At 44.1% G+C, this 21,805-nt stretch overlaps 2 protein-coding genes across 4 annotated transcripts in view; one reads left to right on the top strand and one right to left on the bottom strand.

The window, feature by feature from the left end:
- Window positions 1-9,608, top strand: part of gdpd4a (glycerophosphodiester phosphodiesterase domain containing 4a) — a 56,196-nt gene extending 46,588 nt beyond the window's left edge. For all 3 annotated transcript variants that reach the window (XM_078545046.1, XM_078545045.1, XM_078545044.1), the window contains 3 exons: window positions 672-754; window positions 2,126-2,205; window positions 8,908-9,608. In XM_078545046.1, coding sequence (XP_078401172.1) covers window positions 672-754; window positions 2,126-2,205; window positions 8,908-9,005 — 261 coding nt within the window. In that variant the 3' untranslated portion in view covers window positions 9,006-9,608. The remainder of the gene's footprint in view (window positions 1-671; window positions 755-2,125; window positions 2,206-8,907) is intronic.
- A 4,851-nt stretch (window positions 9,609-14,459) lies between these two features.
- Window positions 14,460-21,805, bottom strand: part of myo7aa (myosin VIIAa) — a 198,058-nt gene continuing 190,712 nt past the window's right edge. Inside the window, exons 47-48 of the mRNA XM_078545043.1 lie at window positions 21,508-21,627; window positions 14,460-16,620 (exon numbers count right to left, since the gene is read on the bottom strand). Coding sequence (XP_078401169.1) covers window positions 16,531-16,620; window positions 21,508-21,627 — 210 coding nt within the window. The 3' untranslated portion in view covers window positions 14,460-16,530. The remainder of the gene's footprint in view (window positions 16,621-21,507; window positions 21,628-21,805) is intronic.

The raw sequence follows: 21,805 nt of genomic DNA, 5'->3' as shown, positions 1-21,805 counted from the left end.
TATGAAAGTAGGGATGTTTTACTGCAGCTGTACAGGGCCTTGGTGAGACCACAGCTGGAGTACCATGTACAGTTTCAGCCTCCTTATTTGGAAAAGGATATAATTGTGTTAGAAACAGTTCAGAGAAGGTTCATTAGACTCATCCTTGGGATGAATGGCTTATCTTATGAAGAAAGGTTGAACTGGTTGGGCCTATGGCCATTGGAGTTTAGAGGACTGAGAGGTGATCTTACTGAAACATGTAAGATCCTGAGGGGACCTGACAGGGTGGATACCGGGAGGATGTTTCCTCTTGTGGAGGAGACTAGAACCAGGGAGCACAGTTTAAAAATAAGATGCAGATGAGGAAATTTTTTTTCTCTCAGACAGTTGTTAGTCTGTGGAATTCTCTTCGCTAGAGAGCAGTGGAGACTGGGGGGGTGGGTCGTCGAATATATTCAAGGCTGAGTTTGATAGAGGGAGTCAAGGGGTATGGGGGACAGACAGAAAAGTGGAGTTGAGACCACAACCAGATCAGTCATGATCTTATCGAATGGTGGAGCAGGCTTGAGGGGCCGAATGGCCTACTCCTGCTCCTAAATCCTATGTTCCTGGTTACGTGCTCTAGATGGGAAGAATGTGAGTATCTTAAACACTGACATTACTTCTTTCATTTTCATTGCTCCCTCCAGACCCCTTCTCAATACAAAATGATGTGGATTTCATCAGATGTTGTATCAGCTGCATTGATCATAATGATATTTATATTCAATTGGTAAGTAGGAACTGAAATTGTCTTGAATGTTTTGCTCTCAGAGTGTGGATGGGGCTGCCAAACTTACCTTTATTTCCAACTCGGAGTTTTTGCTAAAGAAATAACATTTCCATAGCAACTTTCACAGCCTCAGGACATCCCAAAATGCTTCACTGTCAATAAAGTACTTTTCAGATGTCATCACTGGCTGCTACATTTCCAGCATTACAACAGTGCGCACAGCAAGATTCCAAAGAGCAATGTGATAACGGCCAGATAATTGCTTTTTGTGTTGTTGATTGGGAGATAAATATTCGCCAGGGAGATCTCCCCTGCTCTTCTGCCATGGGATCTCTTACAAGCGCCTGAGAGGGCAGGCAGAGCCTCGGTTTAACGACTCACCCAAAAGATGGCACCTCTGACAGTGTAGCCCTCCTTTAGCATCGCACTGGAGCGTCGGTCTGAATTGTGTTCTCAAATCGCTGGAGTGGGACAGGGACCCACCACCTTCTGACTCTGAGGCAAGCGTGTTATTACTGACACACAAGCCGCATCGAGCTGGTGTGGTGCTGGCTTTCTCCTCCAATCTCTACTGCCCTCATGGTGATGGGGTTTTCCTGAAGGCGTTAGGTCGAAAATTTCAGGGTTTCGATCCAGCAGCAACGAGCGAAGAGGTGACCTATGTCTACGTCAGGATGGTGTCCGACATGGAGGGGATGGTTTTCCATTAATTTTTGTTTGTGTGGGAGCTTGCTGCATATTGGCAGCTACGTTTCCTACATCACAACAGTGACTGCACTTCAAAAAGTACTTCATTAGCTGCAAAGCACTTTGGGGCATCCTATGGCTGTGAAAGGCGCTATATAAAGGCGCAATCTTTTTCTTTTTTCTCTGGCAACCAGAGCTTATACAAAGTATCCTAAGTGTGGGGTGGGGTGGGGTGGGGAGGGGCGGTGGGTGAAGGTGATGGGGACACCAACGATTTAGGAAGTGGCAAGAGTACCTCACTATTTTGTCTCACCTTTTAATACCTGCCAACTGTTGAGTAATCCACACAGCTATGTGGGGGGAGCGGGGTTCATTGTTTAAACCGCACTGACTGGTCGATGACCACCAATCACATTCCTATGATAGATCCGGTGTAATTTTCATTGATTTTGTTGGGCAGGTTTTAAACACAGGCAGCGGCAATTGTGTATCCAGCTTGAGTTAAAATTGACCTCACTGTGTCTACAGATTCTATGACTGATTTTTGGAATGATAGGGATTGTAATTTTCTTCTCTGGCCGAATGGAAAATTCTCGAGTTGCCAAAACAGCTGTTTGGTCAAAGCGGAGGATACTTTTCCTTCATCTCAATGAGTTCAGTTTCATTTTAATTTGGTCCATTCAGGTGGAGAGAAAATGGATTATCATGTTTTCCAAATGGGAGAATTAAGAGTGAAAATTTGATTTATAGCAAGTTCCAGACAGGTATGTATCAACAGCAACAAAGTACATTTATATGGCACCTCTAATGTAGTAAAATGGGAGCATAATCAAAATGTAACATGCAGCAAGATAGGACAGGTGACTAAAAGCTTGGTTAAAGTGGTAGGTTTTGAAGGAGGAGGGGTAGAGAGGTTTAGGAAGGAAATTCAGAACTTGTGGCCTAGGCAGCTGGCAGTGATGGAACGATGAAGATTGGGATGCACAAGAAGCCAGAATTGGATGAGCGCAGTGATGTCAGAGGATTGCAGAATTGGGGGAGGTTATAGAGAGGGGTGAGACTTTGGAGGGATTTGAAAATAGGCATGAGAATTTTTGAAATAGTCTGGCAATGCGCAATTTAGTCAGTCACTGTAATGAACTGATGTACCAGACAGGTTTCTTACTTGAAACAAATAACTTTATTAAGGAGCTTTTTTAGAAGCTACCGGCTTGAACCAGGTCCATGACTTGAAAGCTCTGCCTCTCAGATTACCCGCGCTTAGGGTTCATTTATCAGTACAATCACGTGCTATCCCTAAAGGCGGTAGGAAAGGCTATGCCTACAATCACTACATTTCCTCCCCCTTTAGTTTTTTTTACATTTCATATTTACGAAGAATATTTTAATCCACAACATATACATATATGTACACAGGTCACGTGATTGAAGATCATGTCTCTGAGGTGGTTTTCTAATTTGGTTAGGGTGGTGTGGCTCTACCACTTGAGATTCTCCCACTGGATCGACATGATCTGGAACTGCAGCATCAGGTACATCCTTAGAAAGTGGCAGTTCAGGATCAGACAACTCAGAGGCATCAGGTATGTCTATTCTAGGTCGATCTGGCGCCACAGGAATTAAAGGTTCGACATCAATTACAGGTAGAATAGCTGGTTGTCGGAATGTCTCTCTACTCCTTAGATGATCCACGTGTTTTCGAACAATCCGGTCTTCCACTTCCACTTGGAATGACGAAAGTCCAGTTCCAGAGACAATTATCCAGGAACCCAACTAGGACCATTTTCAAAAGTCTGCACGAAAGTAAATCCCACAGTAAATCTTCGAGCTTTCCTATAAATGTTGTGATTCAATTTTTGACTACTCTGATTCTTCTCTGTATTCCCCTCTAAGTTTAGAAACACCAGACTTAACCTTGTATGAAGGCGGCATTTCATCAATAATTCAGACGGTGTTGAACCCATAGTTGCATGAGTTGTTTTATGATAATTAAGAAGAAAACGTGAAATTCGAGTTATGGAGTATCTTTGGATAACCTCTCCATTCCTGATTTAAACGTTTGCATTGCTGTTTCAGCCAACCCATTGGATGAGGGATGATATGATGCTGTTTTCATATGTTTAATCCCACTTAAACTCATGAATCTCTGAAATTCTGCACTAGTGAAGACAGTACCGTTATCTGAAATAATGACTTCTGGTAGGCCATGTACACTAAAACATTGGCGCGGCTTTTAAATTGCTGCACACGATGTTGGTGAGCTAACTTCATACACATCCATTCGCTTAGAATGTGCATCGATGATCACTTAAATTATGGTACCGAAAAATGGACCTACATAGTCTATATGCAGTCTAACCCAGGATCGACCAGGCCATTCCCACGAATGCAGTGGGACTGAAATGGGCAACTTCTGTTGTTGCTGACACTGGAGAGAGCGCTTGACCATTCTTTCAATGTCACTGTCTATAACTGGCTACCAGACATAGCTTCACCCAAGCATCTTCGTCTTTGATATGCCTGGATGTGCACTGTGAAGCTCTGTCAAGAGTGGTTCTCTTCCTTGTGAAGGGACGACGACTCTTGATCCCCACAACAAGATTCCATCTTGACAACTTAACTCTGTTATACGGGCATGGAATGGTCTTATCTCTTCAGACACTGGTGAATTTGACCATCTTTGCAATACCACGTCTTGGACTTTTGACAACATTGGATCTCCGCTTGTCCAATTTCTTATTTGCTTTGAGCATACTGGTGAAGAGTCCAATAAATTCAGCACAAGCACAATTTCTTGTGGCAGTGGAACACGTACAATGCTATGTGGTAACGGGAGACAACTGAGTGTGTCTGCATTTGCAATATGCTCGTCATAAAGGTGCACTCATACACCATTAAAATCAAAGCCCAACATTGAATTCATGCTGAGGCTATTGGCAGAATGGCTTTGCCCTCACTGAATAAACCCATTAGTGGTTTATGGTCCGACACTATGGTGAAATGTCATCCATGCAGATACTGGTGGAATTTCTTCACTCCAAATATCACTGATAAACCTTCCTTTTCAAGTTGTGAATAACCCTTCTCGGCTGCAGAAAAGGTTCTCGAGACTTAGCCAATTGGCCTTTCGGAACCATCTTCCATTCTGTGGGATAACACAGCTCCCACGCCATAAGGAGAAGCATCACAAGTTAATATTCTTTTGATGGGTCATAATGTACTAGTAGACATGATGAATGTAATAGCCTCATAGACTCAGACATTTACAGCACAGAAGGAAGCCATTCAGCCCATCATGTCCACGCTGGTCAGAGATCTGACCACACTAATCCCATTTTCCAGCGCTTGGCCCATAGCCCTGGAGGCTATGGCAATGCAAGTGAATATCTAAATACTTCTTAAATGTTACAAGAGTTTCTTACTCAACCACCCTTTCAGGCAGTGAGTTCCAGACTCCCACCACCCTCTGGGTGAAAAATTTCTCAACTCCCCTCTTAGTCTTATACCTCTTATCTTAAATCTATGCCCCTTGGTTATTGACTCCTCTATTAATGGAAAAAAGTGCCTTCCTATCCACTCTATCTATGCCGCTCATAATCCTATACACCTCTGTCAGGTCCCTTCTCAACCTTCGGTTCTCCAAGGAAAACAACCCCAGCCTAGCTTCTTGACCTTTACGAAGGCTTCTTCCTGTTGTGGATTCCACGACCACCGATGGTTCTTTTTCAATAATAAGTGTAAAGGGGCTAACGCTGTTGACAAGTTTAGCAAGAAGTGACTGTAATAATTTATCATGCCCAAAAAAGACTTGAGTTCAGCGACACCGGTTGGAGAGGGCACCTCCATGATTGCCCTAACTTTCTCCTCTACTGGATGCAACCTCTTGGCACCCACTCGGTGACCCAAGTAAGTGACTTCTGGTGCTTGGAATGTACATTTCTCTTTCTTCAATCATACACCAGCTTCCAAAATTCTTCTTAAAACCTCTTCTAGCTTGGCCAAATGTTCGGCTTCCGTTGATCCTGTGATCAGAACATCATCCAGGTACAATACTTCTCAGGGAAATCCTTGCAATAGGCTTTCCATGGTCCTTTGGAGGATTGCACAGGCATATGGATAGGTGCGTGTATTGGTATAGGCCCTTGTGCGTGTTGATGGTTATATATCCTCTAGACATGCTGTCCAGCTCTAGCTGTTGGTATACATGGCTCATGTCCAGTTTGGTGCAGGATTTTCCTCCAGCTAGCTTAGTGTACAAATATTCTATCCTCAGGAGAGGATATTTATTTAGTTTGGCTGCATTGTTCACAGCCAATTTGTAGTCCCCACAGATGTGAATATTTTGATCAGGTTTCATCACAGGGACTATGGATACTGCCCGTTCCAAAAATTGGGCTGGCTGGATGATGCCCAACTTCTCTAAGCAGCACAATTCTGTATGACGGAGATAGATAGGTTCTTGACTGGTAAGGGGATCGAAGGTTACGGGGAGAAGGCGGGAGAATGGGATTGAGAAACTTATCAGCCATGACTGAATGGCGGAGCAGACTCGATGGGCCGAATGGCCTAATTTCTGCTCCTATGTCTTATGATCTTATGGTCTTATGACTAGAGGCTTCCCATTCATTTGAAGGGTGACGGTTATTGGTTCAGTTTTTATTGCTTTGACATTATATAGGGAATAGACACCCGTATCAGCAGCTTCTGCTTCTGTTATACTGTGCACTTCGATCGTCTTGGTCTGCTGTCTTGATTTCGCCCTGCATTTCTTTATTACGTGCCCCTTTTTGTGGCAGTTATGGCATTCTGCCTCCTTGAATCTGCAGGTTTCCGGTACATGGTTACCCCCACATCTGCAACAGATCAACTTCGGAGTTGCTGCTGAAATGCTTCTACTAGGTCTTTTCATTTCTCAAGCAGCAGAGACCGTCTTCCGCTTTGCTGCTGACTCTCTGGTTTTTGGGCCACGCCCTGCGGTAGGTTCCCTCCCCAACTAAAGAACGGCGCCATGTTGCACGTTCTGTAAAGCCTGCGAGGCTCTCACAGCACTTTCCACGGCTAGCGTTATTTCCAAGGTGTGCTTCAAATCGATATTAACTTCTGCAAGTAACCGGCACTGAATGGCGTCATCGTGAATGCCACAAACTAACCGGTCCCGCAACACGTCATTGGGCGTGTCTGTGAAGTCGCAGTGCTCAGTCAAACTGTTTCAACTTCGCTGCGTAAGTTGCGATGAACTCTCCCAGGGCCCTTACTCTGGGGTTAAACTTAAACCCCTGCATTGTTGCCGATGGCTTCGGCTGGAAACGTGTCTTCACGAGGCCTACCAATTTGTTAAAAGATTTAGAATCGGGCGCAGTGAGGGCCCTCAGACTGCGGAGGAAGTTGTTCGTCTCGCTACCACGGACACTCGAAAGGAATTGCTTTCTGCCTCCTCTCCGCGTTTATTTCATTCACCACGAAATAAAAACCTTGGCGCTCTGTAAACTGGCTCCAGTCTTCCACGGACGTGTCGTAAGGATAGATTCTGCTGAAGAATGGCAGGACTGGTGAGTATACTCTTTTTTTCTAAGAACTGAAGTACTCATATTCACACGGCAGCGTCGGAGCTATTTTATCCTCGTCGCCAAGCGTAATGAACTTGATGTACCGGACAGGTTTCTTACTTGAAACAGATAACTTTGTTACAGAGCTCTTTCAGAAGCTCCATGCTTGAACCAAGTCCATGACTAGACAGCTCTGCTCCTCGGATTACCCACGCTTAGGGCTCATTCGCCAGTACAATCACGTGACCCCCCTAAAGGCAGTAGGAAGGATTATGCCTACACTCACCCACAGCTGAGGAACATTCCGGAAGAATAGGGAATTTAGAAGAAACTTCTTTACAGCAACAACTTACATGATGTAGCACCTTTAACATAATGGAATGTCCCAAGGTGCTTCACAGGCAGGTTATCAAACAAAGTGTGACACTGAGCCATATAAGGAGATATTAGGTCAGGTGACCAAAAGCTTGGTCAGAGAGGTAGGTTTTAAGGAGTGTCTTAAAGGAGGCAAGCAAGGTGGAGAGGTGTAGGGAGGGCATTCCAAAGCTTGGGGACTAGGCAACTGAAGGCATAGCCGCCAGTGATGGAGCGATTATAATTAGGGATGAACAACAGACCAGAATTAGAGGAGCACAGATACCTTGAGGGATTGTGGCGCTGGAGGAGATTCCAGAGATAGGGAGGAGTGAAGCCATGGAGGGATTTGAAAACAAGGACGAGAATTTTAAAATCAAGACGTTGCTTGACGGCAAGTCAATGTTTGTCAGCGAGCACGGGGTGATAGGGGAACTTGACTTTCTGCAACTTAAGACACGATAGCAGAGTTTTGGATGACCTCCATTTTATGGAGGCTAGAATGTGCGCGAGACCAGGCAGGAGCGCTTTGGAATAGTCAAGTCTAGAAGTAAGGAAGGAATAGGTGAAGGTTTCAGCAGCAGATGAGCTGAGACATGGGCACAGTTGGGCGATGTTACAGAGGTGGAAATAGGCCGTCTTATTGATAGGAAATAAGGTTGGAAGTTCATCTCGGAATGAATTGCAACACCAAGGTTGCGAACAAACAGAGGGAGTATTGAGAATGTGGAGCTCATTACATGGAGTACATTACTTCAGTGAAGTACATTACAAGGAGCAGATGAGGGAATTAGCTGCAGTTAAGGGGGGCTAGGTAAGAATGTGAGGGAGGAAGAATATGAGGGAGAAAGGAATAAAGAGTGATATTGATAGTTACATAAGGAGAATTGAGAACAGGCACCAGAATATACTGGTTGGCCTGTTTCTGTGCTGTATATTCTATGTAATATCTCTACCAAAACAGGGTGGATGAGTTACTTAGTCAGACAAAATTTTTCATAGGGTCAGCTTTAGAAATGTTAAAATTTAAACACAGAGTGAACCCAATTATCCTTGTCACTACAGCTTTGCTGGAACCTCTGTAGTGGTCATAGAAATTGTCTATTATTCAATGCAGAGTGGTAGGATAAGTGAAGGTACTTGGCAGTGATGCAAAGAAAAAATTGTTCACATGCGCTTCTAACATCAAGACTCAAAGTACTCGCACAAATCTCACAGGCTCCAGCCTTTGTGGCAATAATACTTTGGTTCACTATTGAAAAGGTCACGTGGTAGTGAACCAAGGCCAGATGATATTACTCCCGGGTTGTACCTGTTGTTTGGGTGAGGAGACTTTTGTGAGGGTGGAGTTTGGTTAAGTGGGGGTGCAACATAAAATGAATTAGATGGAGATGGGAGGAGGCTCGTGTGGAGCATTAGGAACACCAGCATAGACCATATGGAACAGGTAACCATTTGCTGTGCTCTAGATTCCATTTGAAAAGTGTTTTCCATCTAGATAATAAATTAGACCAAACTATGTGCAATTACTGGGACAGATCATGAGAACTCAATCTCTTGTTTCAGAAATGAATAACGTCTGGTCCATTTCTGGAGAAGCCGATCACCATGACGACAGTATGCTGAATGCATCTCCTGCATCAGAAGCCATCGGCCTAGCCTGACCACCTGTGGAAAGATGAAGTTGTTGGGGAAGTTGGGAGGTGGGGGGGTGGGGAAGGTGGGGAGGGGTGTGCTGGTGCAGTGATGGAAGGGGAAAGACAAGAGAAATGTTACAATCCAACACACTTCGAGAGAGAGGTGGCAGACAAGTGGCATAAGCAACAGAGTGAAGCCCACCTGCCCGCTTTTCTTACTGGCGTTACTGGCTTTGGGAGTCCATTGACTAGAAGAGTGGTACTTTGTACTCTGGGTGAACGGGGACCCGCTGACTTGACTTTCTTATTCAATTTGTTCTCAAGGCAGGGGCATCGCTGGCATCACCCATCTCTTAATTGGCCCATGTGAAGGTGGTACTACAAGAGAATTGGCTGGCTAGGTCACTGAGAGGGCAGTTAAGAGTTAACTGCGTTAGCGTGGGATTCTTCCATCTTCACTCGATCTTCAGTTCCCACAGACAAACCCTGGAACTTTATCCACTAACTTTGTGATTCAATTTTGATTTCAATGTTTACATGTGGAGGGCAGGTTGGGACTGGGGGGTGGGGTGGAACAGAACAGTCATTTTAGTGTTTTATTTAAGAATGAAATGAAGAGTCAAGATTAGACTTTTGTTTTTGCCTAGTTTATTTTTGTTATTCATCTTTGGAATGTGAGCATCACTGGCAAGACCAACATTTGTTGCCCATCACTGACAAGGCCTCACTCACTGCCCACCCCAAGTTGGTGGTGGATCTGCTCATGGCTTTTGTGCCAGGCCTCCAGTATTTTTGTCCATCTCCATCTCTCTTTCCCCGCTTTTATTTGGGAGAAGGATTGGACTTGGAGGCAAATGAAGACCACCTCCACGTAATTCACCTTTACCAGCGTATTAGTCAATGATACAGTAATGGAGGTGTTAGTAATCACTGTCTCTTAGTCTGCAACAGACCCAGGCATGAGGTGAGGGAAACCTCCAGTGTTGGAGAACTTTGGGAACAATACATTCAAAGTTAGATATTCCTCCCAAGCGATGTTACGCTTGCCATGTCATGTCTCAAGTAGATAGGGAGAACTATTTCCCTTGGCAGGGTGGCTGGTGCAGGGGGAGGGAGGGGGCAGCAGGGTCAAGAATCAGAGGACATTAGCTTAAGGTGAGTAGTAAAAGAACCAAAAAAGTGACATAAGCAAAGACATTTTTATTTAAACACATTGAATGGTTAGGAGCTGGAACGCACCGAGTGTGGGGACACATTTCAAAGAACAAATAGAACTGGGGAGACTGAACACAGGAAATAGGAGCAGGAGCAGGCCATTCGGCCCCTCAAACCTGCTCTGCCATTCAATAGGACCGGCTTGGAAAAATTAACAGTACTTGTGGACCAGGTTGTAACAGTGCGAAACAGGGATGCCTGGGGCCAGAGAGTGCTGAAGTAAGTAGTGGGTGTGATAGGGTAGTGGTTATATAGCTGGGCTAGCAATCCAGGGGCCTTGGTTAATAATCCAGTGATTGGGAGTTCGGATGCCACCATTGAGAATTTGAAGGAAATCTGTAAGTAGAAAGCTGTGATCAATATCAATTTAAAGAGTGACTTTGAAGCAGTTGGGATCATTATGAAGATCCAACTGGTTCATTAATATCCTCTTGAACAAGGGAACCCAGCCATCCTTACCAGGTCTATGTCTATGTGCGACCCCTGTCCACACCATTGTGGGTGACTCATAACTGTCCTCCTTGGTGGTTTAACAAGTCACACAGTTGTCCCCAGCATTGCAACTAGGGATTGGCAATAATTGCCAGTCTTGCCACTGGTGGAGGGAGTGAATGTTGAAGGTGGTGGATGGGGTGCCAATCAAGCGGGGCTGCTTTGTCCTGGATGGTGTCGAACTTCTTGAGTGTTGTTGGAGCTGCACTCATCCAGGCAAGTGTGGAGTATTCCATCACACTCCTGACCTGTGCCTTGTAGATGCTTGGTTTTGCTGTAATCTCTATGATTCCGTACCCTTGTCCAAAGACAAATTATTTGGATATTCTGGGAAGAACGCTTTGCATGACTCCATAACAATCACAAGATTTTTGTTTTATACATTCATGGCTAGGCCATCCCTAATTGCCCTTTTTCAGAGGGCATTTTAAGAGCCAATCACATTGCTGTGGGTCTGGAGTCACATGTAGGCCACACCAGGTAAGGACAGCAGATTTCGCTCCCTAAAGGGCATGAGTGAACCAGATGGGTTTTTACAACAATCAACAGTGGTTTCATGGTCAGCATCAGATTTTTATTGAATTCAAATTCCACAATCTGCCATGGCGGGATTCGAACCTGTGTCCCTGGAGCATTACCCTGGGCCTCTGGATTACTAGTCCAGTGACAATACCACTATGCCATCTTGATCCCAAAGCCTATTATCAGAGTTAATTCCATCCTCCCAGAATACCAGATCTACCATCTTACTGTTCCAGCATTTCATCGTTTTCTAATTCAAATTCAGAAAGCTGACTTCAGCCAATTTCCCCAGTCACTCATCGCAACTATGATCACACGCTTACCTATAAAAAGAGTGAAGAAGTTGGTTCTTGACATCTCAGCTTCCAAGTGAGCAAATAACTTTTTGGCCCCCCCTCCACCCTCAATAGATTGGTTTGGTTTGGAATTCGGTCACAAATCCACCATGACCTCATTGAACGGCAGAACAGGCTTGAGGGGCTGAATACCTTACTCCTACTCCTATGTTCCTACATCTGGTCAGTTCAGTTCATGAAAAGCACTGATCGTCATTGAAATTACAGACTATATATAATATATATTTATCATATTATTATACATATCTTGTGTATAGACACACACACACACAATTATATACAGATGGGACATACAGCACAGAAACAGGCCATTCAGCCCAGCAGGTCTATGCTGATTTTCACACTTCACAAAAACCTCCTTCGACCCCTCTTCCTCTGATCCTATCAGCAGAGCTTATAACATATACACAGACACAAAAGGGACAAAGTCAATTTATCACAGAAATATTTATTGCACAGTTGGTACATTCTTTAAACAGATACACACTGTAGACACAGAACATTGGACACCCAGATGTATTCTACTCCTGGAAGGAGGAGAAGAAAATCAAACACCATCTTCGGCACAGAGCTGGGATTTGACCTCACAAATCATGCATCATGCATCCACACTAGTTTTTCCCACCTTAAAAAAAGTCACAATATGCAAGTTCATTTATTAACATTATTTACAAATACATTGTTCATGTACCAGTGACAGCCAAAAGACGAACGGGAAAGACATGTGGTTTCTTTTATTTACACTGGACAACGTGTTGGAGAAGGAAGAGGAAGAGACAAGCGACCAGCATGGCTTTGGAGTGGGTTCCAAGCTCATTCCTAGGCCCTTCTCCTCCATCTTTATAGGCATCAAAGGCAAGGAACAAAGATTAAACAGCAAACTTACACATTAACTGTGTTTTTATTCACTTTTTCTTGAGCAAATACACCAAAGTGTACATTTGTACAATTTCAAGCACATCCAAATCCATCAGCTCCTCCCACCCCAAAGAGGGTGTAATACAATGACTGCACTCCATACTATAGCCCCTCTGCTCACCACCCCTACACACACACACACACCGCCCCCTCTAGAATCTAATACACAACTTCTCCCAACATTCCAATATAAAAGGTCTATTAACAAGTAATACTTGATAACTATTGTACAAGTGAACCAAACGTGGGCAGTGATACATTAAATGCTTCCCCGAGCCCTCGAGACTTGTTGGGAAATGATTTGAAAGGCAAAGATGGACAATAGCTACCGTCCACAGTTTTGGTCACATTAGCTACAGGTAAGAGCAAATTGGACCTCGCAATGTTGTGGCCACTTTGGTGATTTATCTTCTGACCTTCACTGTATCAATACAAGAGGCCATCACTTCAGTGGAGTCTTTTAATAAGATGCACACCATTTGTTACGACATCACACACACACACACATAAATGAGCTCACGATCTGCTTCAATGTGTCATCACCAAAAAGGTCAGAGAAGGTGCATTAAAGATGCACATGAACCTTTTCTTTTCCCCGCACCCTCCCAAACCCACCTAACATTTTTCATGAAGATGGTCCCCTTGGAGTCCAACCAGCAGTCCAGACAAAAATGAATGCAACGAGTTTACCGTTACATAGAAAAACGGATGTTTGCTTAACACAATCCCCCAAAATCCCACATAATACAGAACAAGGGTTCTGACTAATTCAATCACCATACTTTAGTGCTTAAGTTATAAATAATCTTTTCTAATTCTAACCCTGTTCAACCTTTTCTGTGAATGTACCTTACGGTTCACTGGTTACTAGAGTAATACAGGAGGCAGCAAAATAATGAGTTCATGTTAAAATAACTGGTGCTAAAAACGAAATGAACAATCAGTCAAATCCATGTCTACAAGATCACCACATCGCATCAGTACTTATCGATAGTGACTGCAGGCACATTACATTAACCAATGCCAGCAAAGGGTCCTTGTTCATGTAAGGCTGCCCCTGATCAGTATACAATCTATACTTTGGAAGACCAAACCGTAGGGATGATATGGAATAATATCTAAAATTTTTGAGTTTGAGGCTCACTTCAGAATGAGTCAGCAGCAAGTAAACTGCGGCAGTGTGAGCTGGACACCAAACCTGGAGGCCACCAGAAAACTCCACACAGTTCCTGGGAAATGAGGTGACTAGAGAGGCTGCAGCGATAGCACAAGGGAAGTGAAGTGGAGGAAAATAACGAGCACTCAGCCTCTGAATGAAAAGTGCTTGACCTCAACAAAAACCGCACTGGGATGTAGCTCTTCACACACACGGTCTCAGGTCCAACTGTGAGATCCGCTTGCCCAGTTTCACAGTGTGTGGGGTATCAGACTCTAGTGACCAAATCCACAAAGGTTTGTGCAATGAGTTAAAGGGGTTTTGGTGGGGGGGGGGGGGGGGGGGTGTCAAATCATTGTTGATCTGGGTGAGTAAAAGAACTCCAAAGGAGGAACATATCAATTTTATTTTAAGCTAAAATAATAATGGGTGTCTTCATTGTGCATTTAAGCAACAATGGAGGCCCTTTTAAAGAGCATAACCTACCCAATCATGCCTGCCCACTATTCAAACAAATTCAAAACCAAGCTGAAGACAATATCAATGCGTGCTAAATGGTATAGTCAGCATGACCGCAAAAATGGGAACTTGTCACCCACCGATAAGTTTGTTCCCAACTCAGATGACTCCCTACCTATTGCCAACATAAGTGATTATATATAAACAAACAGACTATATTTTAAAGGCAAGGTGGCACCTTCAGTTAGAGCACAAACCAAGACCTAGGCACTTAAAAGAACAAAGGGATTTTGCCCCTTTTTGGGGGTGATTTCTAAACCCAGGTCAATCCAGCAAGTTCTCCATCGCAAATTTAATGCTGGCAAAAGTGGCTTCAGCCAATATTATTTATAAACAAACTGCACCCATTCACTTAAATATAAATAGATTGATTGGAGCCAAGCCACACATCAATGATGGCTATCAGAATCTCAAGTTCACTATGTGGCAGCCAGACTTGGCTGATGCTCAACCAGGGTTCTCAGTTGCAAAGACAGAACGACCAGACATGAACTGTAGAAGCCAGTACTTATTAGCAAAAGTGGTCTTACTGTAAACGGCAATCTTATCTGATACCGTAAGGCAGTCTACAAACTTGAAATAGGTGCTAGCGTTTTCCCCGACAAGAATCACTTAGCAATCAACCTCTTCCATCACAGCACCAACAATCTCCGTATCTGAACGAAGATTGCTGATCTGAAATGGTCTCTCTCATGCACCACAGATGCTGCTCTGAGCCACAGGATGATTGTCAGCATTTTCTGTCTTTAAGGATGACAAGGCAAAGGATGATGCAGCAAAATAGTTTTGGTCTTTTCTTCCCCCCGACCCCACTGCTTTGCAATCTCTTGATGATCTTCTCAACACGTCAGCTTCCCCCTTAAATGCGATTAGGCCACACAAGGAATTTGAGAAAGCACTCCCAACTTACTGTTCAAGAGAGAAAATACAACTGAAGATTTGAAATAATACCAGAAGGTACTGGATACACAGAGGGGGCCAGACAGCATCTGAAGAGAGAGAGAGAGTGAAAAAGATAAAGAGAAAGGGAGAAAGAGATAAAGAGAAAGAGGGCGTTCAAGAGAGAGATGATGAGACCAGTTGATGCTTCAGGTGTAGACCCTTTGTCAGAATAGAAAGCCCCATGCCTGAAACACCAACATGCCTGTCCTCTCCATAGAAATGGACTTGACCATCCCCAGTCATTGCTGGCGTGGTCTGGTGGAGGACAGTGGGGACATGTCTAAGGGAGGGATTGGGGATGGAGGAGGCGTGTGAATGGAGTTTTCAATATGCCAACTTAAAAAGAACCTCAAGTGTCCAAAGAGATGATTTGACTAAAATGATGGTTTATTTTGGAAAGGTTTAGAGGTGAGAAGTTAACATTAGCTGAGGCAGTGATTAGACTATGAGTAATCCTAGTGTCAATGAACCTGGGGGAACAATTGTGGAATTGAATATCCTGTGGTTAGTTTGGACATCCACCAACAGTGGATATATACCAGGTTCAGTTTAGAGAAGGCGTATTTTCTCGTCTTTGAAGAAAAAAAATTGTGTGCATTTCAAATAAATTAACTGTATACAGAAACAGTTGGAGTTGAAACTGAGGGTCCAGATGGCAAGACTACAACAGCAGCCCAAAAAGAAGCACTTTGCCATCCTTGCTTGAGAAACCCCCCCTTGTCTGTGTCACAGCCAGACTCACTCCAAACGTAGCCGACCACTTCACAAAATAGACACATTGTGCACCGTAGCCACCAGAGCAATCAGCCCATTGAATTACTCTTCTGAAAGCAGCAGAAGCACATGTCAAGGCCAGAGCTCACTAAAACTTGACATCATTACAACTGTTACAGAGCGAGAATTATCCATTACACCTCTTGTGATATGTATTACAATAGCCTAGACCACCTACAGCTACACAGAATCTTTCTATGCACACATGCACACTCGGGCTAAGACCCAGATGACTTGTCTGCTGTAGCTGAAAGGAGCAGAATTGACCAGTTGGTGAAAAAATATTTGGGTATGATCCATCAAGAGCGCATGGGAGGTTCACAAAAAGCCTGCATTAGGCCCGGATTTCCTATTTTGGAGCGAGAGGTCACAAGAAACCCGCATTTGTAGGCTCGATTTTCTTGGCTTTTTTTTGGCTTGTTGTACTAGATTTGAGGGACTTGAATGTTGAGAGTTTCAAACATACACACCACACACACTACAAATAATCATCCTCACTGGAGGCGGAATCTGGGCTGCTGTCGAAAGAACTTTGCAGAGGGCTCCTTCTCATACTCCAGACCTGTGTGGAGAACGTTCTTCTCCAGCTGCAAGGGTTTCCCACAGGCCTCAGAATTTGGATCACCTCGTAGGCCCAGATCCAGTAGTCGTAATAAGTTCACTTACTGGTTTTTGTGTTCCGCTGCTTATTCATAGAGGTCAACATCTGACTGATATAAGAGGTCAGCAGGTCATCCATTTTGTATCCCTGTTTTGAGGAAAAGGATAATTTTTAATCAATTCAATAGAAAGGGTCACCTCAAGTCAATGCTAATCGGCAGTGAAGCCTGTAGAATCTACAGGGCAAGAATCAGGCCATTTAGCCCATGGTTTATGTTGTTTATGCTTCACATGAGCCTCCACCTACCCCTTTTCATCTAACCTTACCACAATAACCCTCTATCCCTTTCTTCCTCATGTGTTTATCTAGCTTCCCCTTAAGAAAACATCCATGTGATTTTTCTCAACCGTACCCTGTGGCAACATGTTCCACATTCCTCCCATTCGCTGGGCAAAGAAGCTTCTCTCGAATTCCCTGTTGGATTTATTAGCGACCATCTCGTTGTGGTCTCCCCACAAGTGGGACCATCTTCTCGACAGCTACCCTATCGAGCCCTTTCATAATTTTTCGATCTTGTCACCTGTCAGCCTTTGAGGAGATGTCTTTCCTCATAGTTGTTTCTGTTTCATTCTCCCCACCACCCCCCACAGATTCACAGTATCCGCAATATCTTTCATTTTCAATATATCAATTTCCTTTGATTGTATTAGATTTCAGGATTCAGAAATTGTGGGATCAAATTTGACCAATTTTATTTTGCATCTCTGAAAGTCAGGGTGTACAACACCCACAGATAGTTACAGTGGGAGTGCAGTGGACATGAGCTCTTTGTGAATTAGGGCCATTATTCTGCCAACTGTATTACACACACAAAACTGAACTAACCGGAAGGGGTGGATTCAGACATTTTTGAAGGCAAAGTGCAAAATTGATTACCTCCGCTTATTCCCAAATACCGTTCTTTAATATTGAAAGATAACACCGAGCAATTACAGAACTTATTAACCCAACTGCCTTTTGCTTTGAGATGATCCAATATTAGTTTCCTGACCCTCACTTTCAATTCAGTTGGAGGAAGGAGGACATAGAATTTGTGCTTCCAAGCTCAGGGCTTCCCAAAGCATTTACAGCCAATGACGTATCTCCTAAGTGTAGTCACTGTTGTAATGTAGGGAATGAGACAGCGAATTTGCACACAGCAAGCTCCCACATACTGCAATGACCAGATAATCAGTTTTTTTTACCCCGATAGTGATGGAGGTTGAAAGGTAAATAATTGGCCGGGGGCCCTGGGGAGAACTCCTCTTCTTTGAAATAGTGCCATGGGATCCTTTATATCCAACCGAGACCTTGATTCAATGTCTTGCCTGAAAGATGGCACCTCTGACGGTGCAGCAGTCCGTCAGTACTGCAGAGTGTCAGTCTAGGTTTTGTGCTCAAGTTCCTAGATTGGGACATGAGCCCACACCCCTCCGATTTCCAGGCAAGTGTTACCCCCTGAGCCACTTAAACACTGTAGTAGCAGGTCAAACTTGAGGGTATTTTTAAAGAAAAAAATTATATTAGACATGCATTTCCAGCTCCTTGCCTTCAAATTATTTGGTCTACATTATTCATTTTGCGATGCAGTCATGTCACAAAGTCCTGGAGAGAAACTGGACCTTACTATTAGAAACAGGCGTTCAGTTCTCAAAGTTGTGTGCCACTAGACTCTCTGCTAAAATATTAAAGGTCTTTCCCCAGCATTGAAACACAAGCCCGTGTTTACTTCATCCACAGATGTAATGATCAACCTCTTTCTGACACAAGGCATTTCCATCAAGACAAAGTTCCCATCGAGCAGTGGCTGCTTCAATCCAGCATCATTTCTCAACAACACTTCATTAAACCAACAGCTGCTCCAGGGAACGGAATCCAAAAGTGTGATCCCTTTTTGGGAAAGACTCATTTGGCTGCTGTTACTTGGCAGCTGCATATCTAAATGGGGGAGACGGTGGTGTAGTGGTAATATCACTGGGTTTATAATCCAGAGGCCCAGGCTAATCCAATGGTGACAAGGGTTCAAATCCCACTACGACAGCTGGTGGAATTTATAATTCAATTAATAAATTTGGACTATAAAAAAAAAGTTAGTTTCAATAATGACAACTATCATCAATTGTTATAAAAACCCATCTGGTTCACTAATGTCCTTTGGCGAAGAAAATCTGTCATCCTTACCTACATGTGACTCCAGGCCCACAGTAATGTGACTAATTGCCCTCTGAAACGGCCTAGCAAGCAACTCAGCTCAAGGGTAATTAGGGATGGGCAACAAATGCTGGCACTTGGCATGTCATAACACTCAAGGCTATGGGCCAAGTGCTGGTAAATGGGATTAGGTAGGTAGGTCAGGTGTTTCTCATGTGTCAGTGCTGACTCGATGGGCCAAAGGGCCTCTTCTGCACTGTGAGATTCCGTGAAGCCCCCATCTCATGAAAGAATAAAGGAGAAAAAAACTAACCACATATGCAATGTAGCACATTCTCCTCGCAGTCAGAAGATTTGTGGATTCAAGGCACACTCCAGAAACTTTACATTGAACTTTATATATTAAGGACAACAGTTCAAAAGTGGTCAACTGATGCAAAGTGCTTTGGAAATCCTGAGATAGTGAAAGGTGCTACATAATCACCAGTCTGTGTAGCTCTGTTTCTCTCTCCGCAATGTTGCCAGGCCTGCTGAGTATTTCCAGCATCTGCACTATTCTGCTTTTCGATAAGTCTCCTACTATTCCACTCACCTGATCTCAACCTTTCAGTCCATCTTTCTATTCCTTTTCTCTAACGTATTCGTCCAATTTCCTTTCAAAACCATCTAAGCGCAACCATTTCTTATAGCAAGTTCCACATTGTGGACACCAAGTAAGGAAATTTCTCCTCATTTCCCTATTGGAGATATTAGCAATTAACTGAAGAAGAGTCATACGGACTCGAAACGTTAACTCTGTTTCTCTCGCCACAGATGCTGTCAGACCTGCTGAATTTTTCCACCATTTTCTGTTTTTATATTAATTATCTTATATTGATGGACCCCGGTTTGGGATTCTCTCTACAAGTGAAAACATGCTCCCCACATCTACTTGGGGCTGGGGGTGGTGGGGGGGGGAAGGTTTACAGTGTGGTTCTCCATCAGGGTCACAGCTTTTCTTGGTATATATTAATGGCCTAAGCTTGGGTGCACGGGACAATTTCAAAGGGCAGAATTTTCTGGTTGGCGTGTGGGGACGGGCCCAACACACCGATGCAAAAAATGACGCGCGATGACGTTGGGTGTGCGTCCTGAGTCATCGTGCGCCATCACGATATTTCGTTCGACGGGCGCGCGCTGGAGTCAGCTGCGTGCCTACCGAAATGTAAACGGCCTATTAAGGCCATTAAGAAATTAATTGAGCCACTTGCGAACGCTGCCCGCCCAACCTTAAGGCAGGCTTCAGGCAGGCGGAAAGGCCAAGCGGCCTTCACGTTTTTCAGGAAACCTCATCCACGAGCGGGATGAGGTTTCCTGAACTTTTTATTAAATGAATTTAAAAATTTCCACAAATATAAAAACATGTACCAACTCATGTGACACAGTCACACGAGGGGACATGTTTAAATGAATTTCTAAACCTTATATTTAATCATTTTATTATCAATTCAATCCCCGAGGCAGCTCTGTGCCTCAGGGAGATCGAAGGGCACATTCACGCATGTGGTGCTGACACTGACTCTTCCCCCCTCCCCCCACCTGCACAGGTAGCGTTGAGCGCTACCGGCCACGTATTACGCTGGGTGGGCCTTAATTGGCCCGCCCGTGTAAAATGGCGGCACGGAGCTGATCACAGGCGGCGGTTGGCTCCACGCTCGTCCCCGCCCGCTCCCGCCCAGCCTGCCTGCTATAAGAAAAATCCTGCCCAAAATTTACAGATGACTCAAAACTTGGAAGTATTGTGAATTGTGATGAAGATAGTGATAAACTTCGAAGAGAACAGAGACAGGCGCGTAGAATGGGCAGACAAGTGGCCACTGAAATTTAATGCAGAGAAGTGTGATGTGCCTCCATCCTGTTTGCAAATAATAAAAACTCTCTCACTCATGACTTAGTGAACAGACCCTTCCTTGTTGACATTCTTTGGCACCTCTACATTTCATTTGAGCCTCTTCATTAAGGTTAGGAGTCAAAGTAGACAACACTTCAAATGTGCTCCTACAGATGATCAGTACCATCTCGTGTGAACTTACTGGTCTAAGTATGTCTTCTGGTCTTGATGGTCGTCACCTTTTGCCAAGGCTAAACCCAGGGACATAACAGAGCTCAACAAGATCATTGGTTTCAGTTGTGTGGTTTGCCATTAAGATATTTTTCAAGCAAAAACCTTAATGACTACAATCAAGAGATAAGGAAAATTGAAGGAAATGTAATATTGGTTTACACTTTGGCAATATCTTGATAGCCCTTTAAAAAAGGGCACAAACTCAGTCTCAAACTGGATGGATGGCAACTTGGCTCATCACCGACCAAAGTCTTCGCTAAATTGCTCCACTCACCAACAGCTTGAATTTGCACTGCACCCGTGGATGACCTTAGATTTTTTCACAGGAGAGCTAGCAAACAAAATCTGACACCAAACCACGGAAGGAGAGCTTTAAAAGGAGCAGAGAAAGAGAGAGAGAGAGAGAGGGGGGGAGATGCTGAGATTCAGGAAGGAAATTCCAGAGCTCCAGCTGAAGGGGCCATCGGCAGTGATCTGGGGAAGGAAGTCTAGGGAACACAAAAGGCCAGAATTGGAGGAAAGCAGAGGGTCGAAGAGAATTAGATGTGGGGCAGAATTCAAAAATAAGGATGAGAATTTTAAAATAGAGATGTTGCCAGATCGGGAGCCAATATAGATCATTGAGTGGTCACCGGGGCGATGGTGAATGGGATTTGCTGCAAATTGGGATACAGACAGCAGAGTTTTGGACGAACTCCGGTTTACAGCAAATTTGCTCAGTTTCCACAGGTTATGCTTACCAAGGAGGTTTCACACAGGAGCTTGCTGCCTCTCACCAGGTTGCCGATGGTAATGTGGAAGTATGTGTTGCCACTGCTCCAGTTAGAAATCTTGGTGAATGGGTGGGTGGTAAGAATATCCTTGAAAAGAGGAGAGGGAAGGTGTTTACATTGTCTAAAATGGCACAGCGAGGCAAATCATTCACTAACCCCTCCCCCTCCACCACAGGAACAGCAAGACTGCAGTATGCATATTATCTACAGAGTGCACTGCAGCAACACAAAGGGTCAGCTTATCAGTGTCTCTCTGTCCCATGAC

The sequence above is a fragment of the Cetorhinus maximus genome, chromosome 7, assembly GCF_964194155.1.
Source record: "Cetorhinus maximus chromosome 7, sCetMax3.hap1.1, whole genome shotgun sequence".
NCBI classification, from domain to species: Eukaryota; Metazoa; Chordata; class Chondrichthyes; order Lamniformes; family Cetorhinidae; genus Cetorhinus; species Cetorhinus maximus.
The sequence above is the reverse complement of the archived record's forward strand: the minus strand, read 5'-3'. Positions and strand labels throughout refer to the sequence as shown.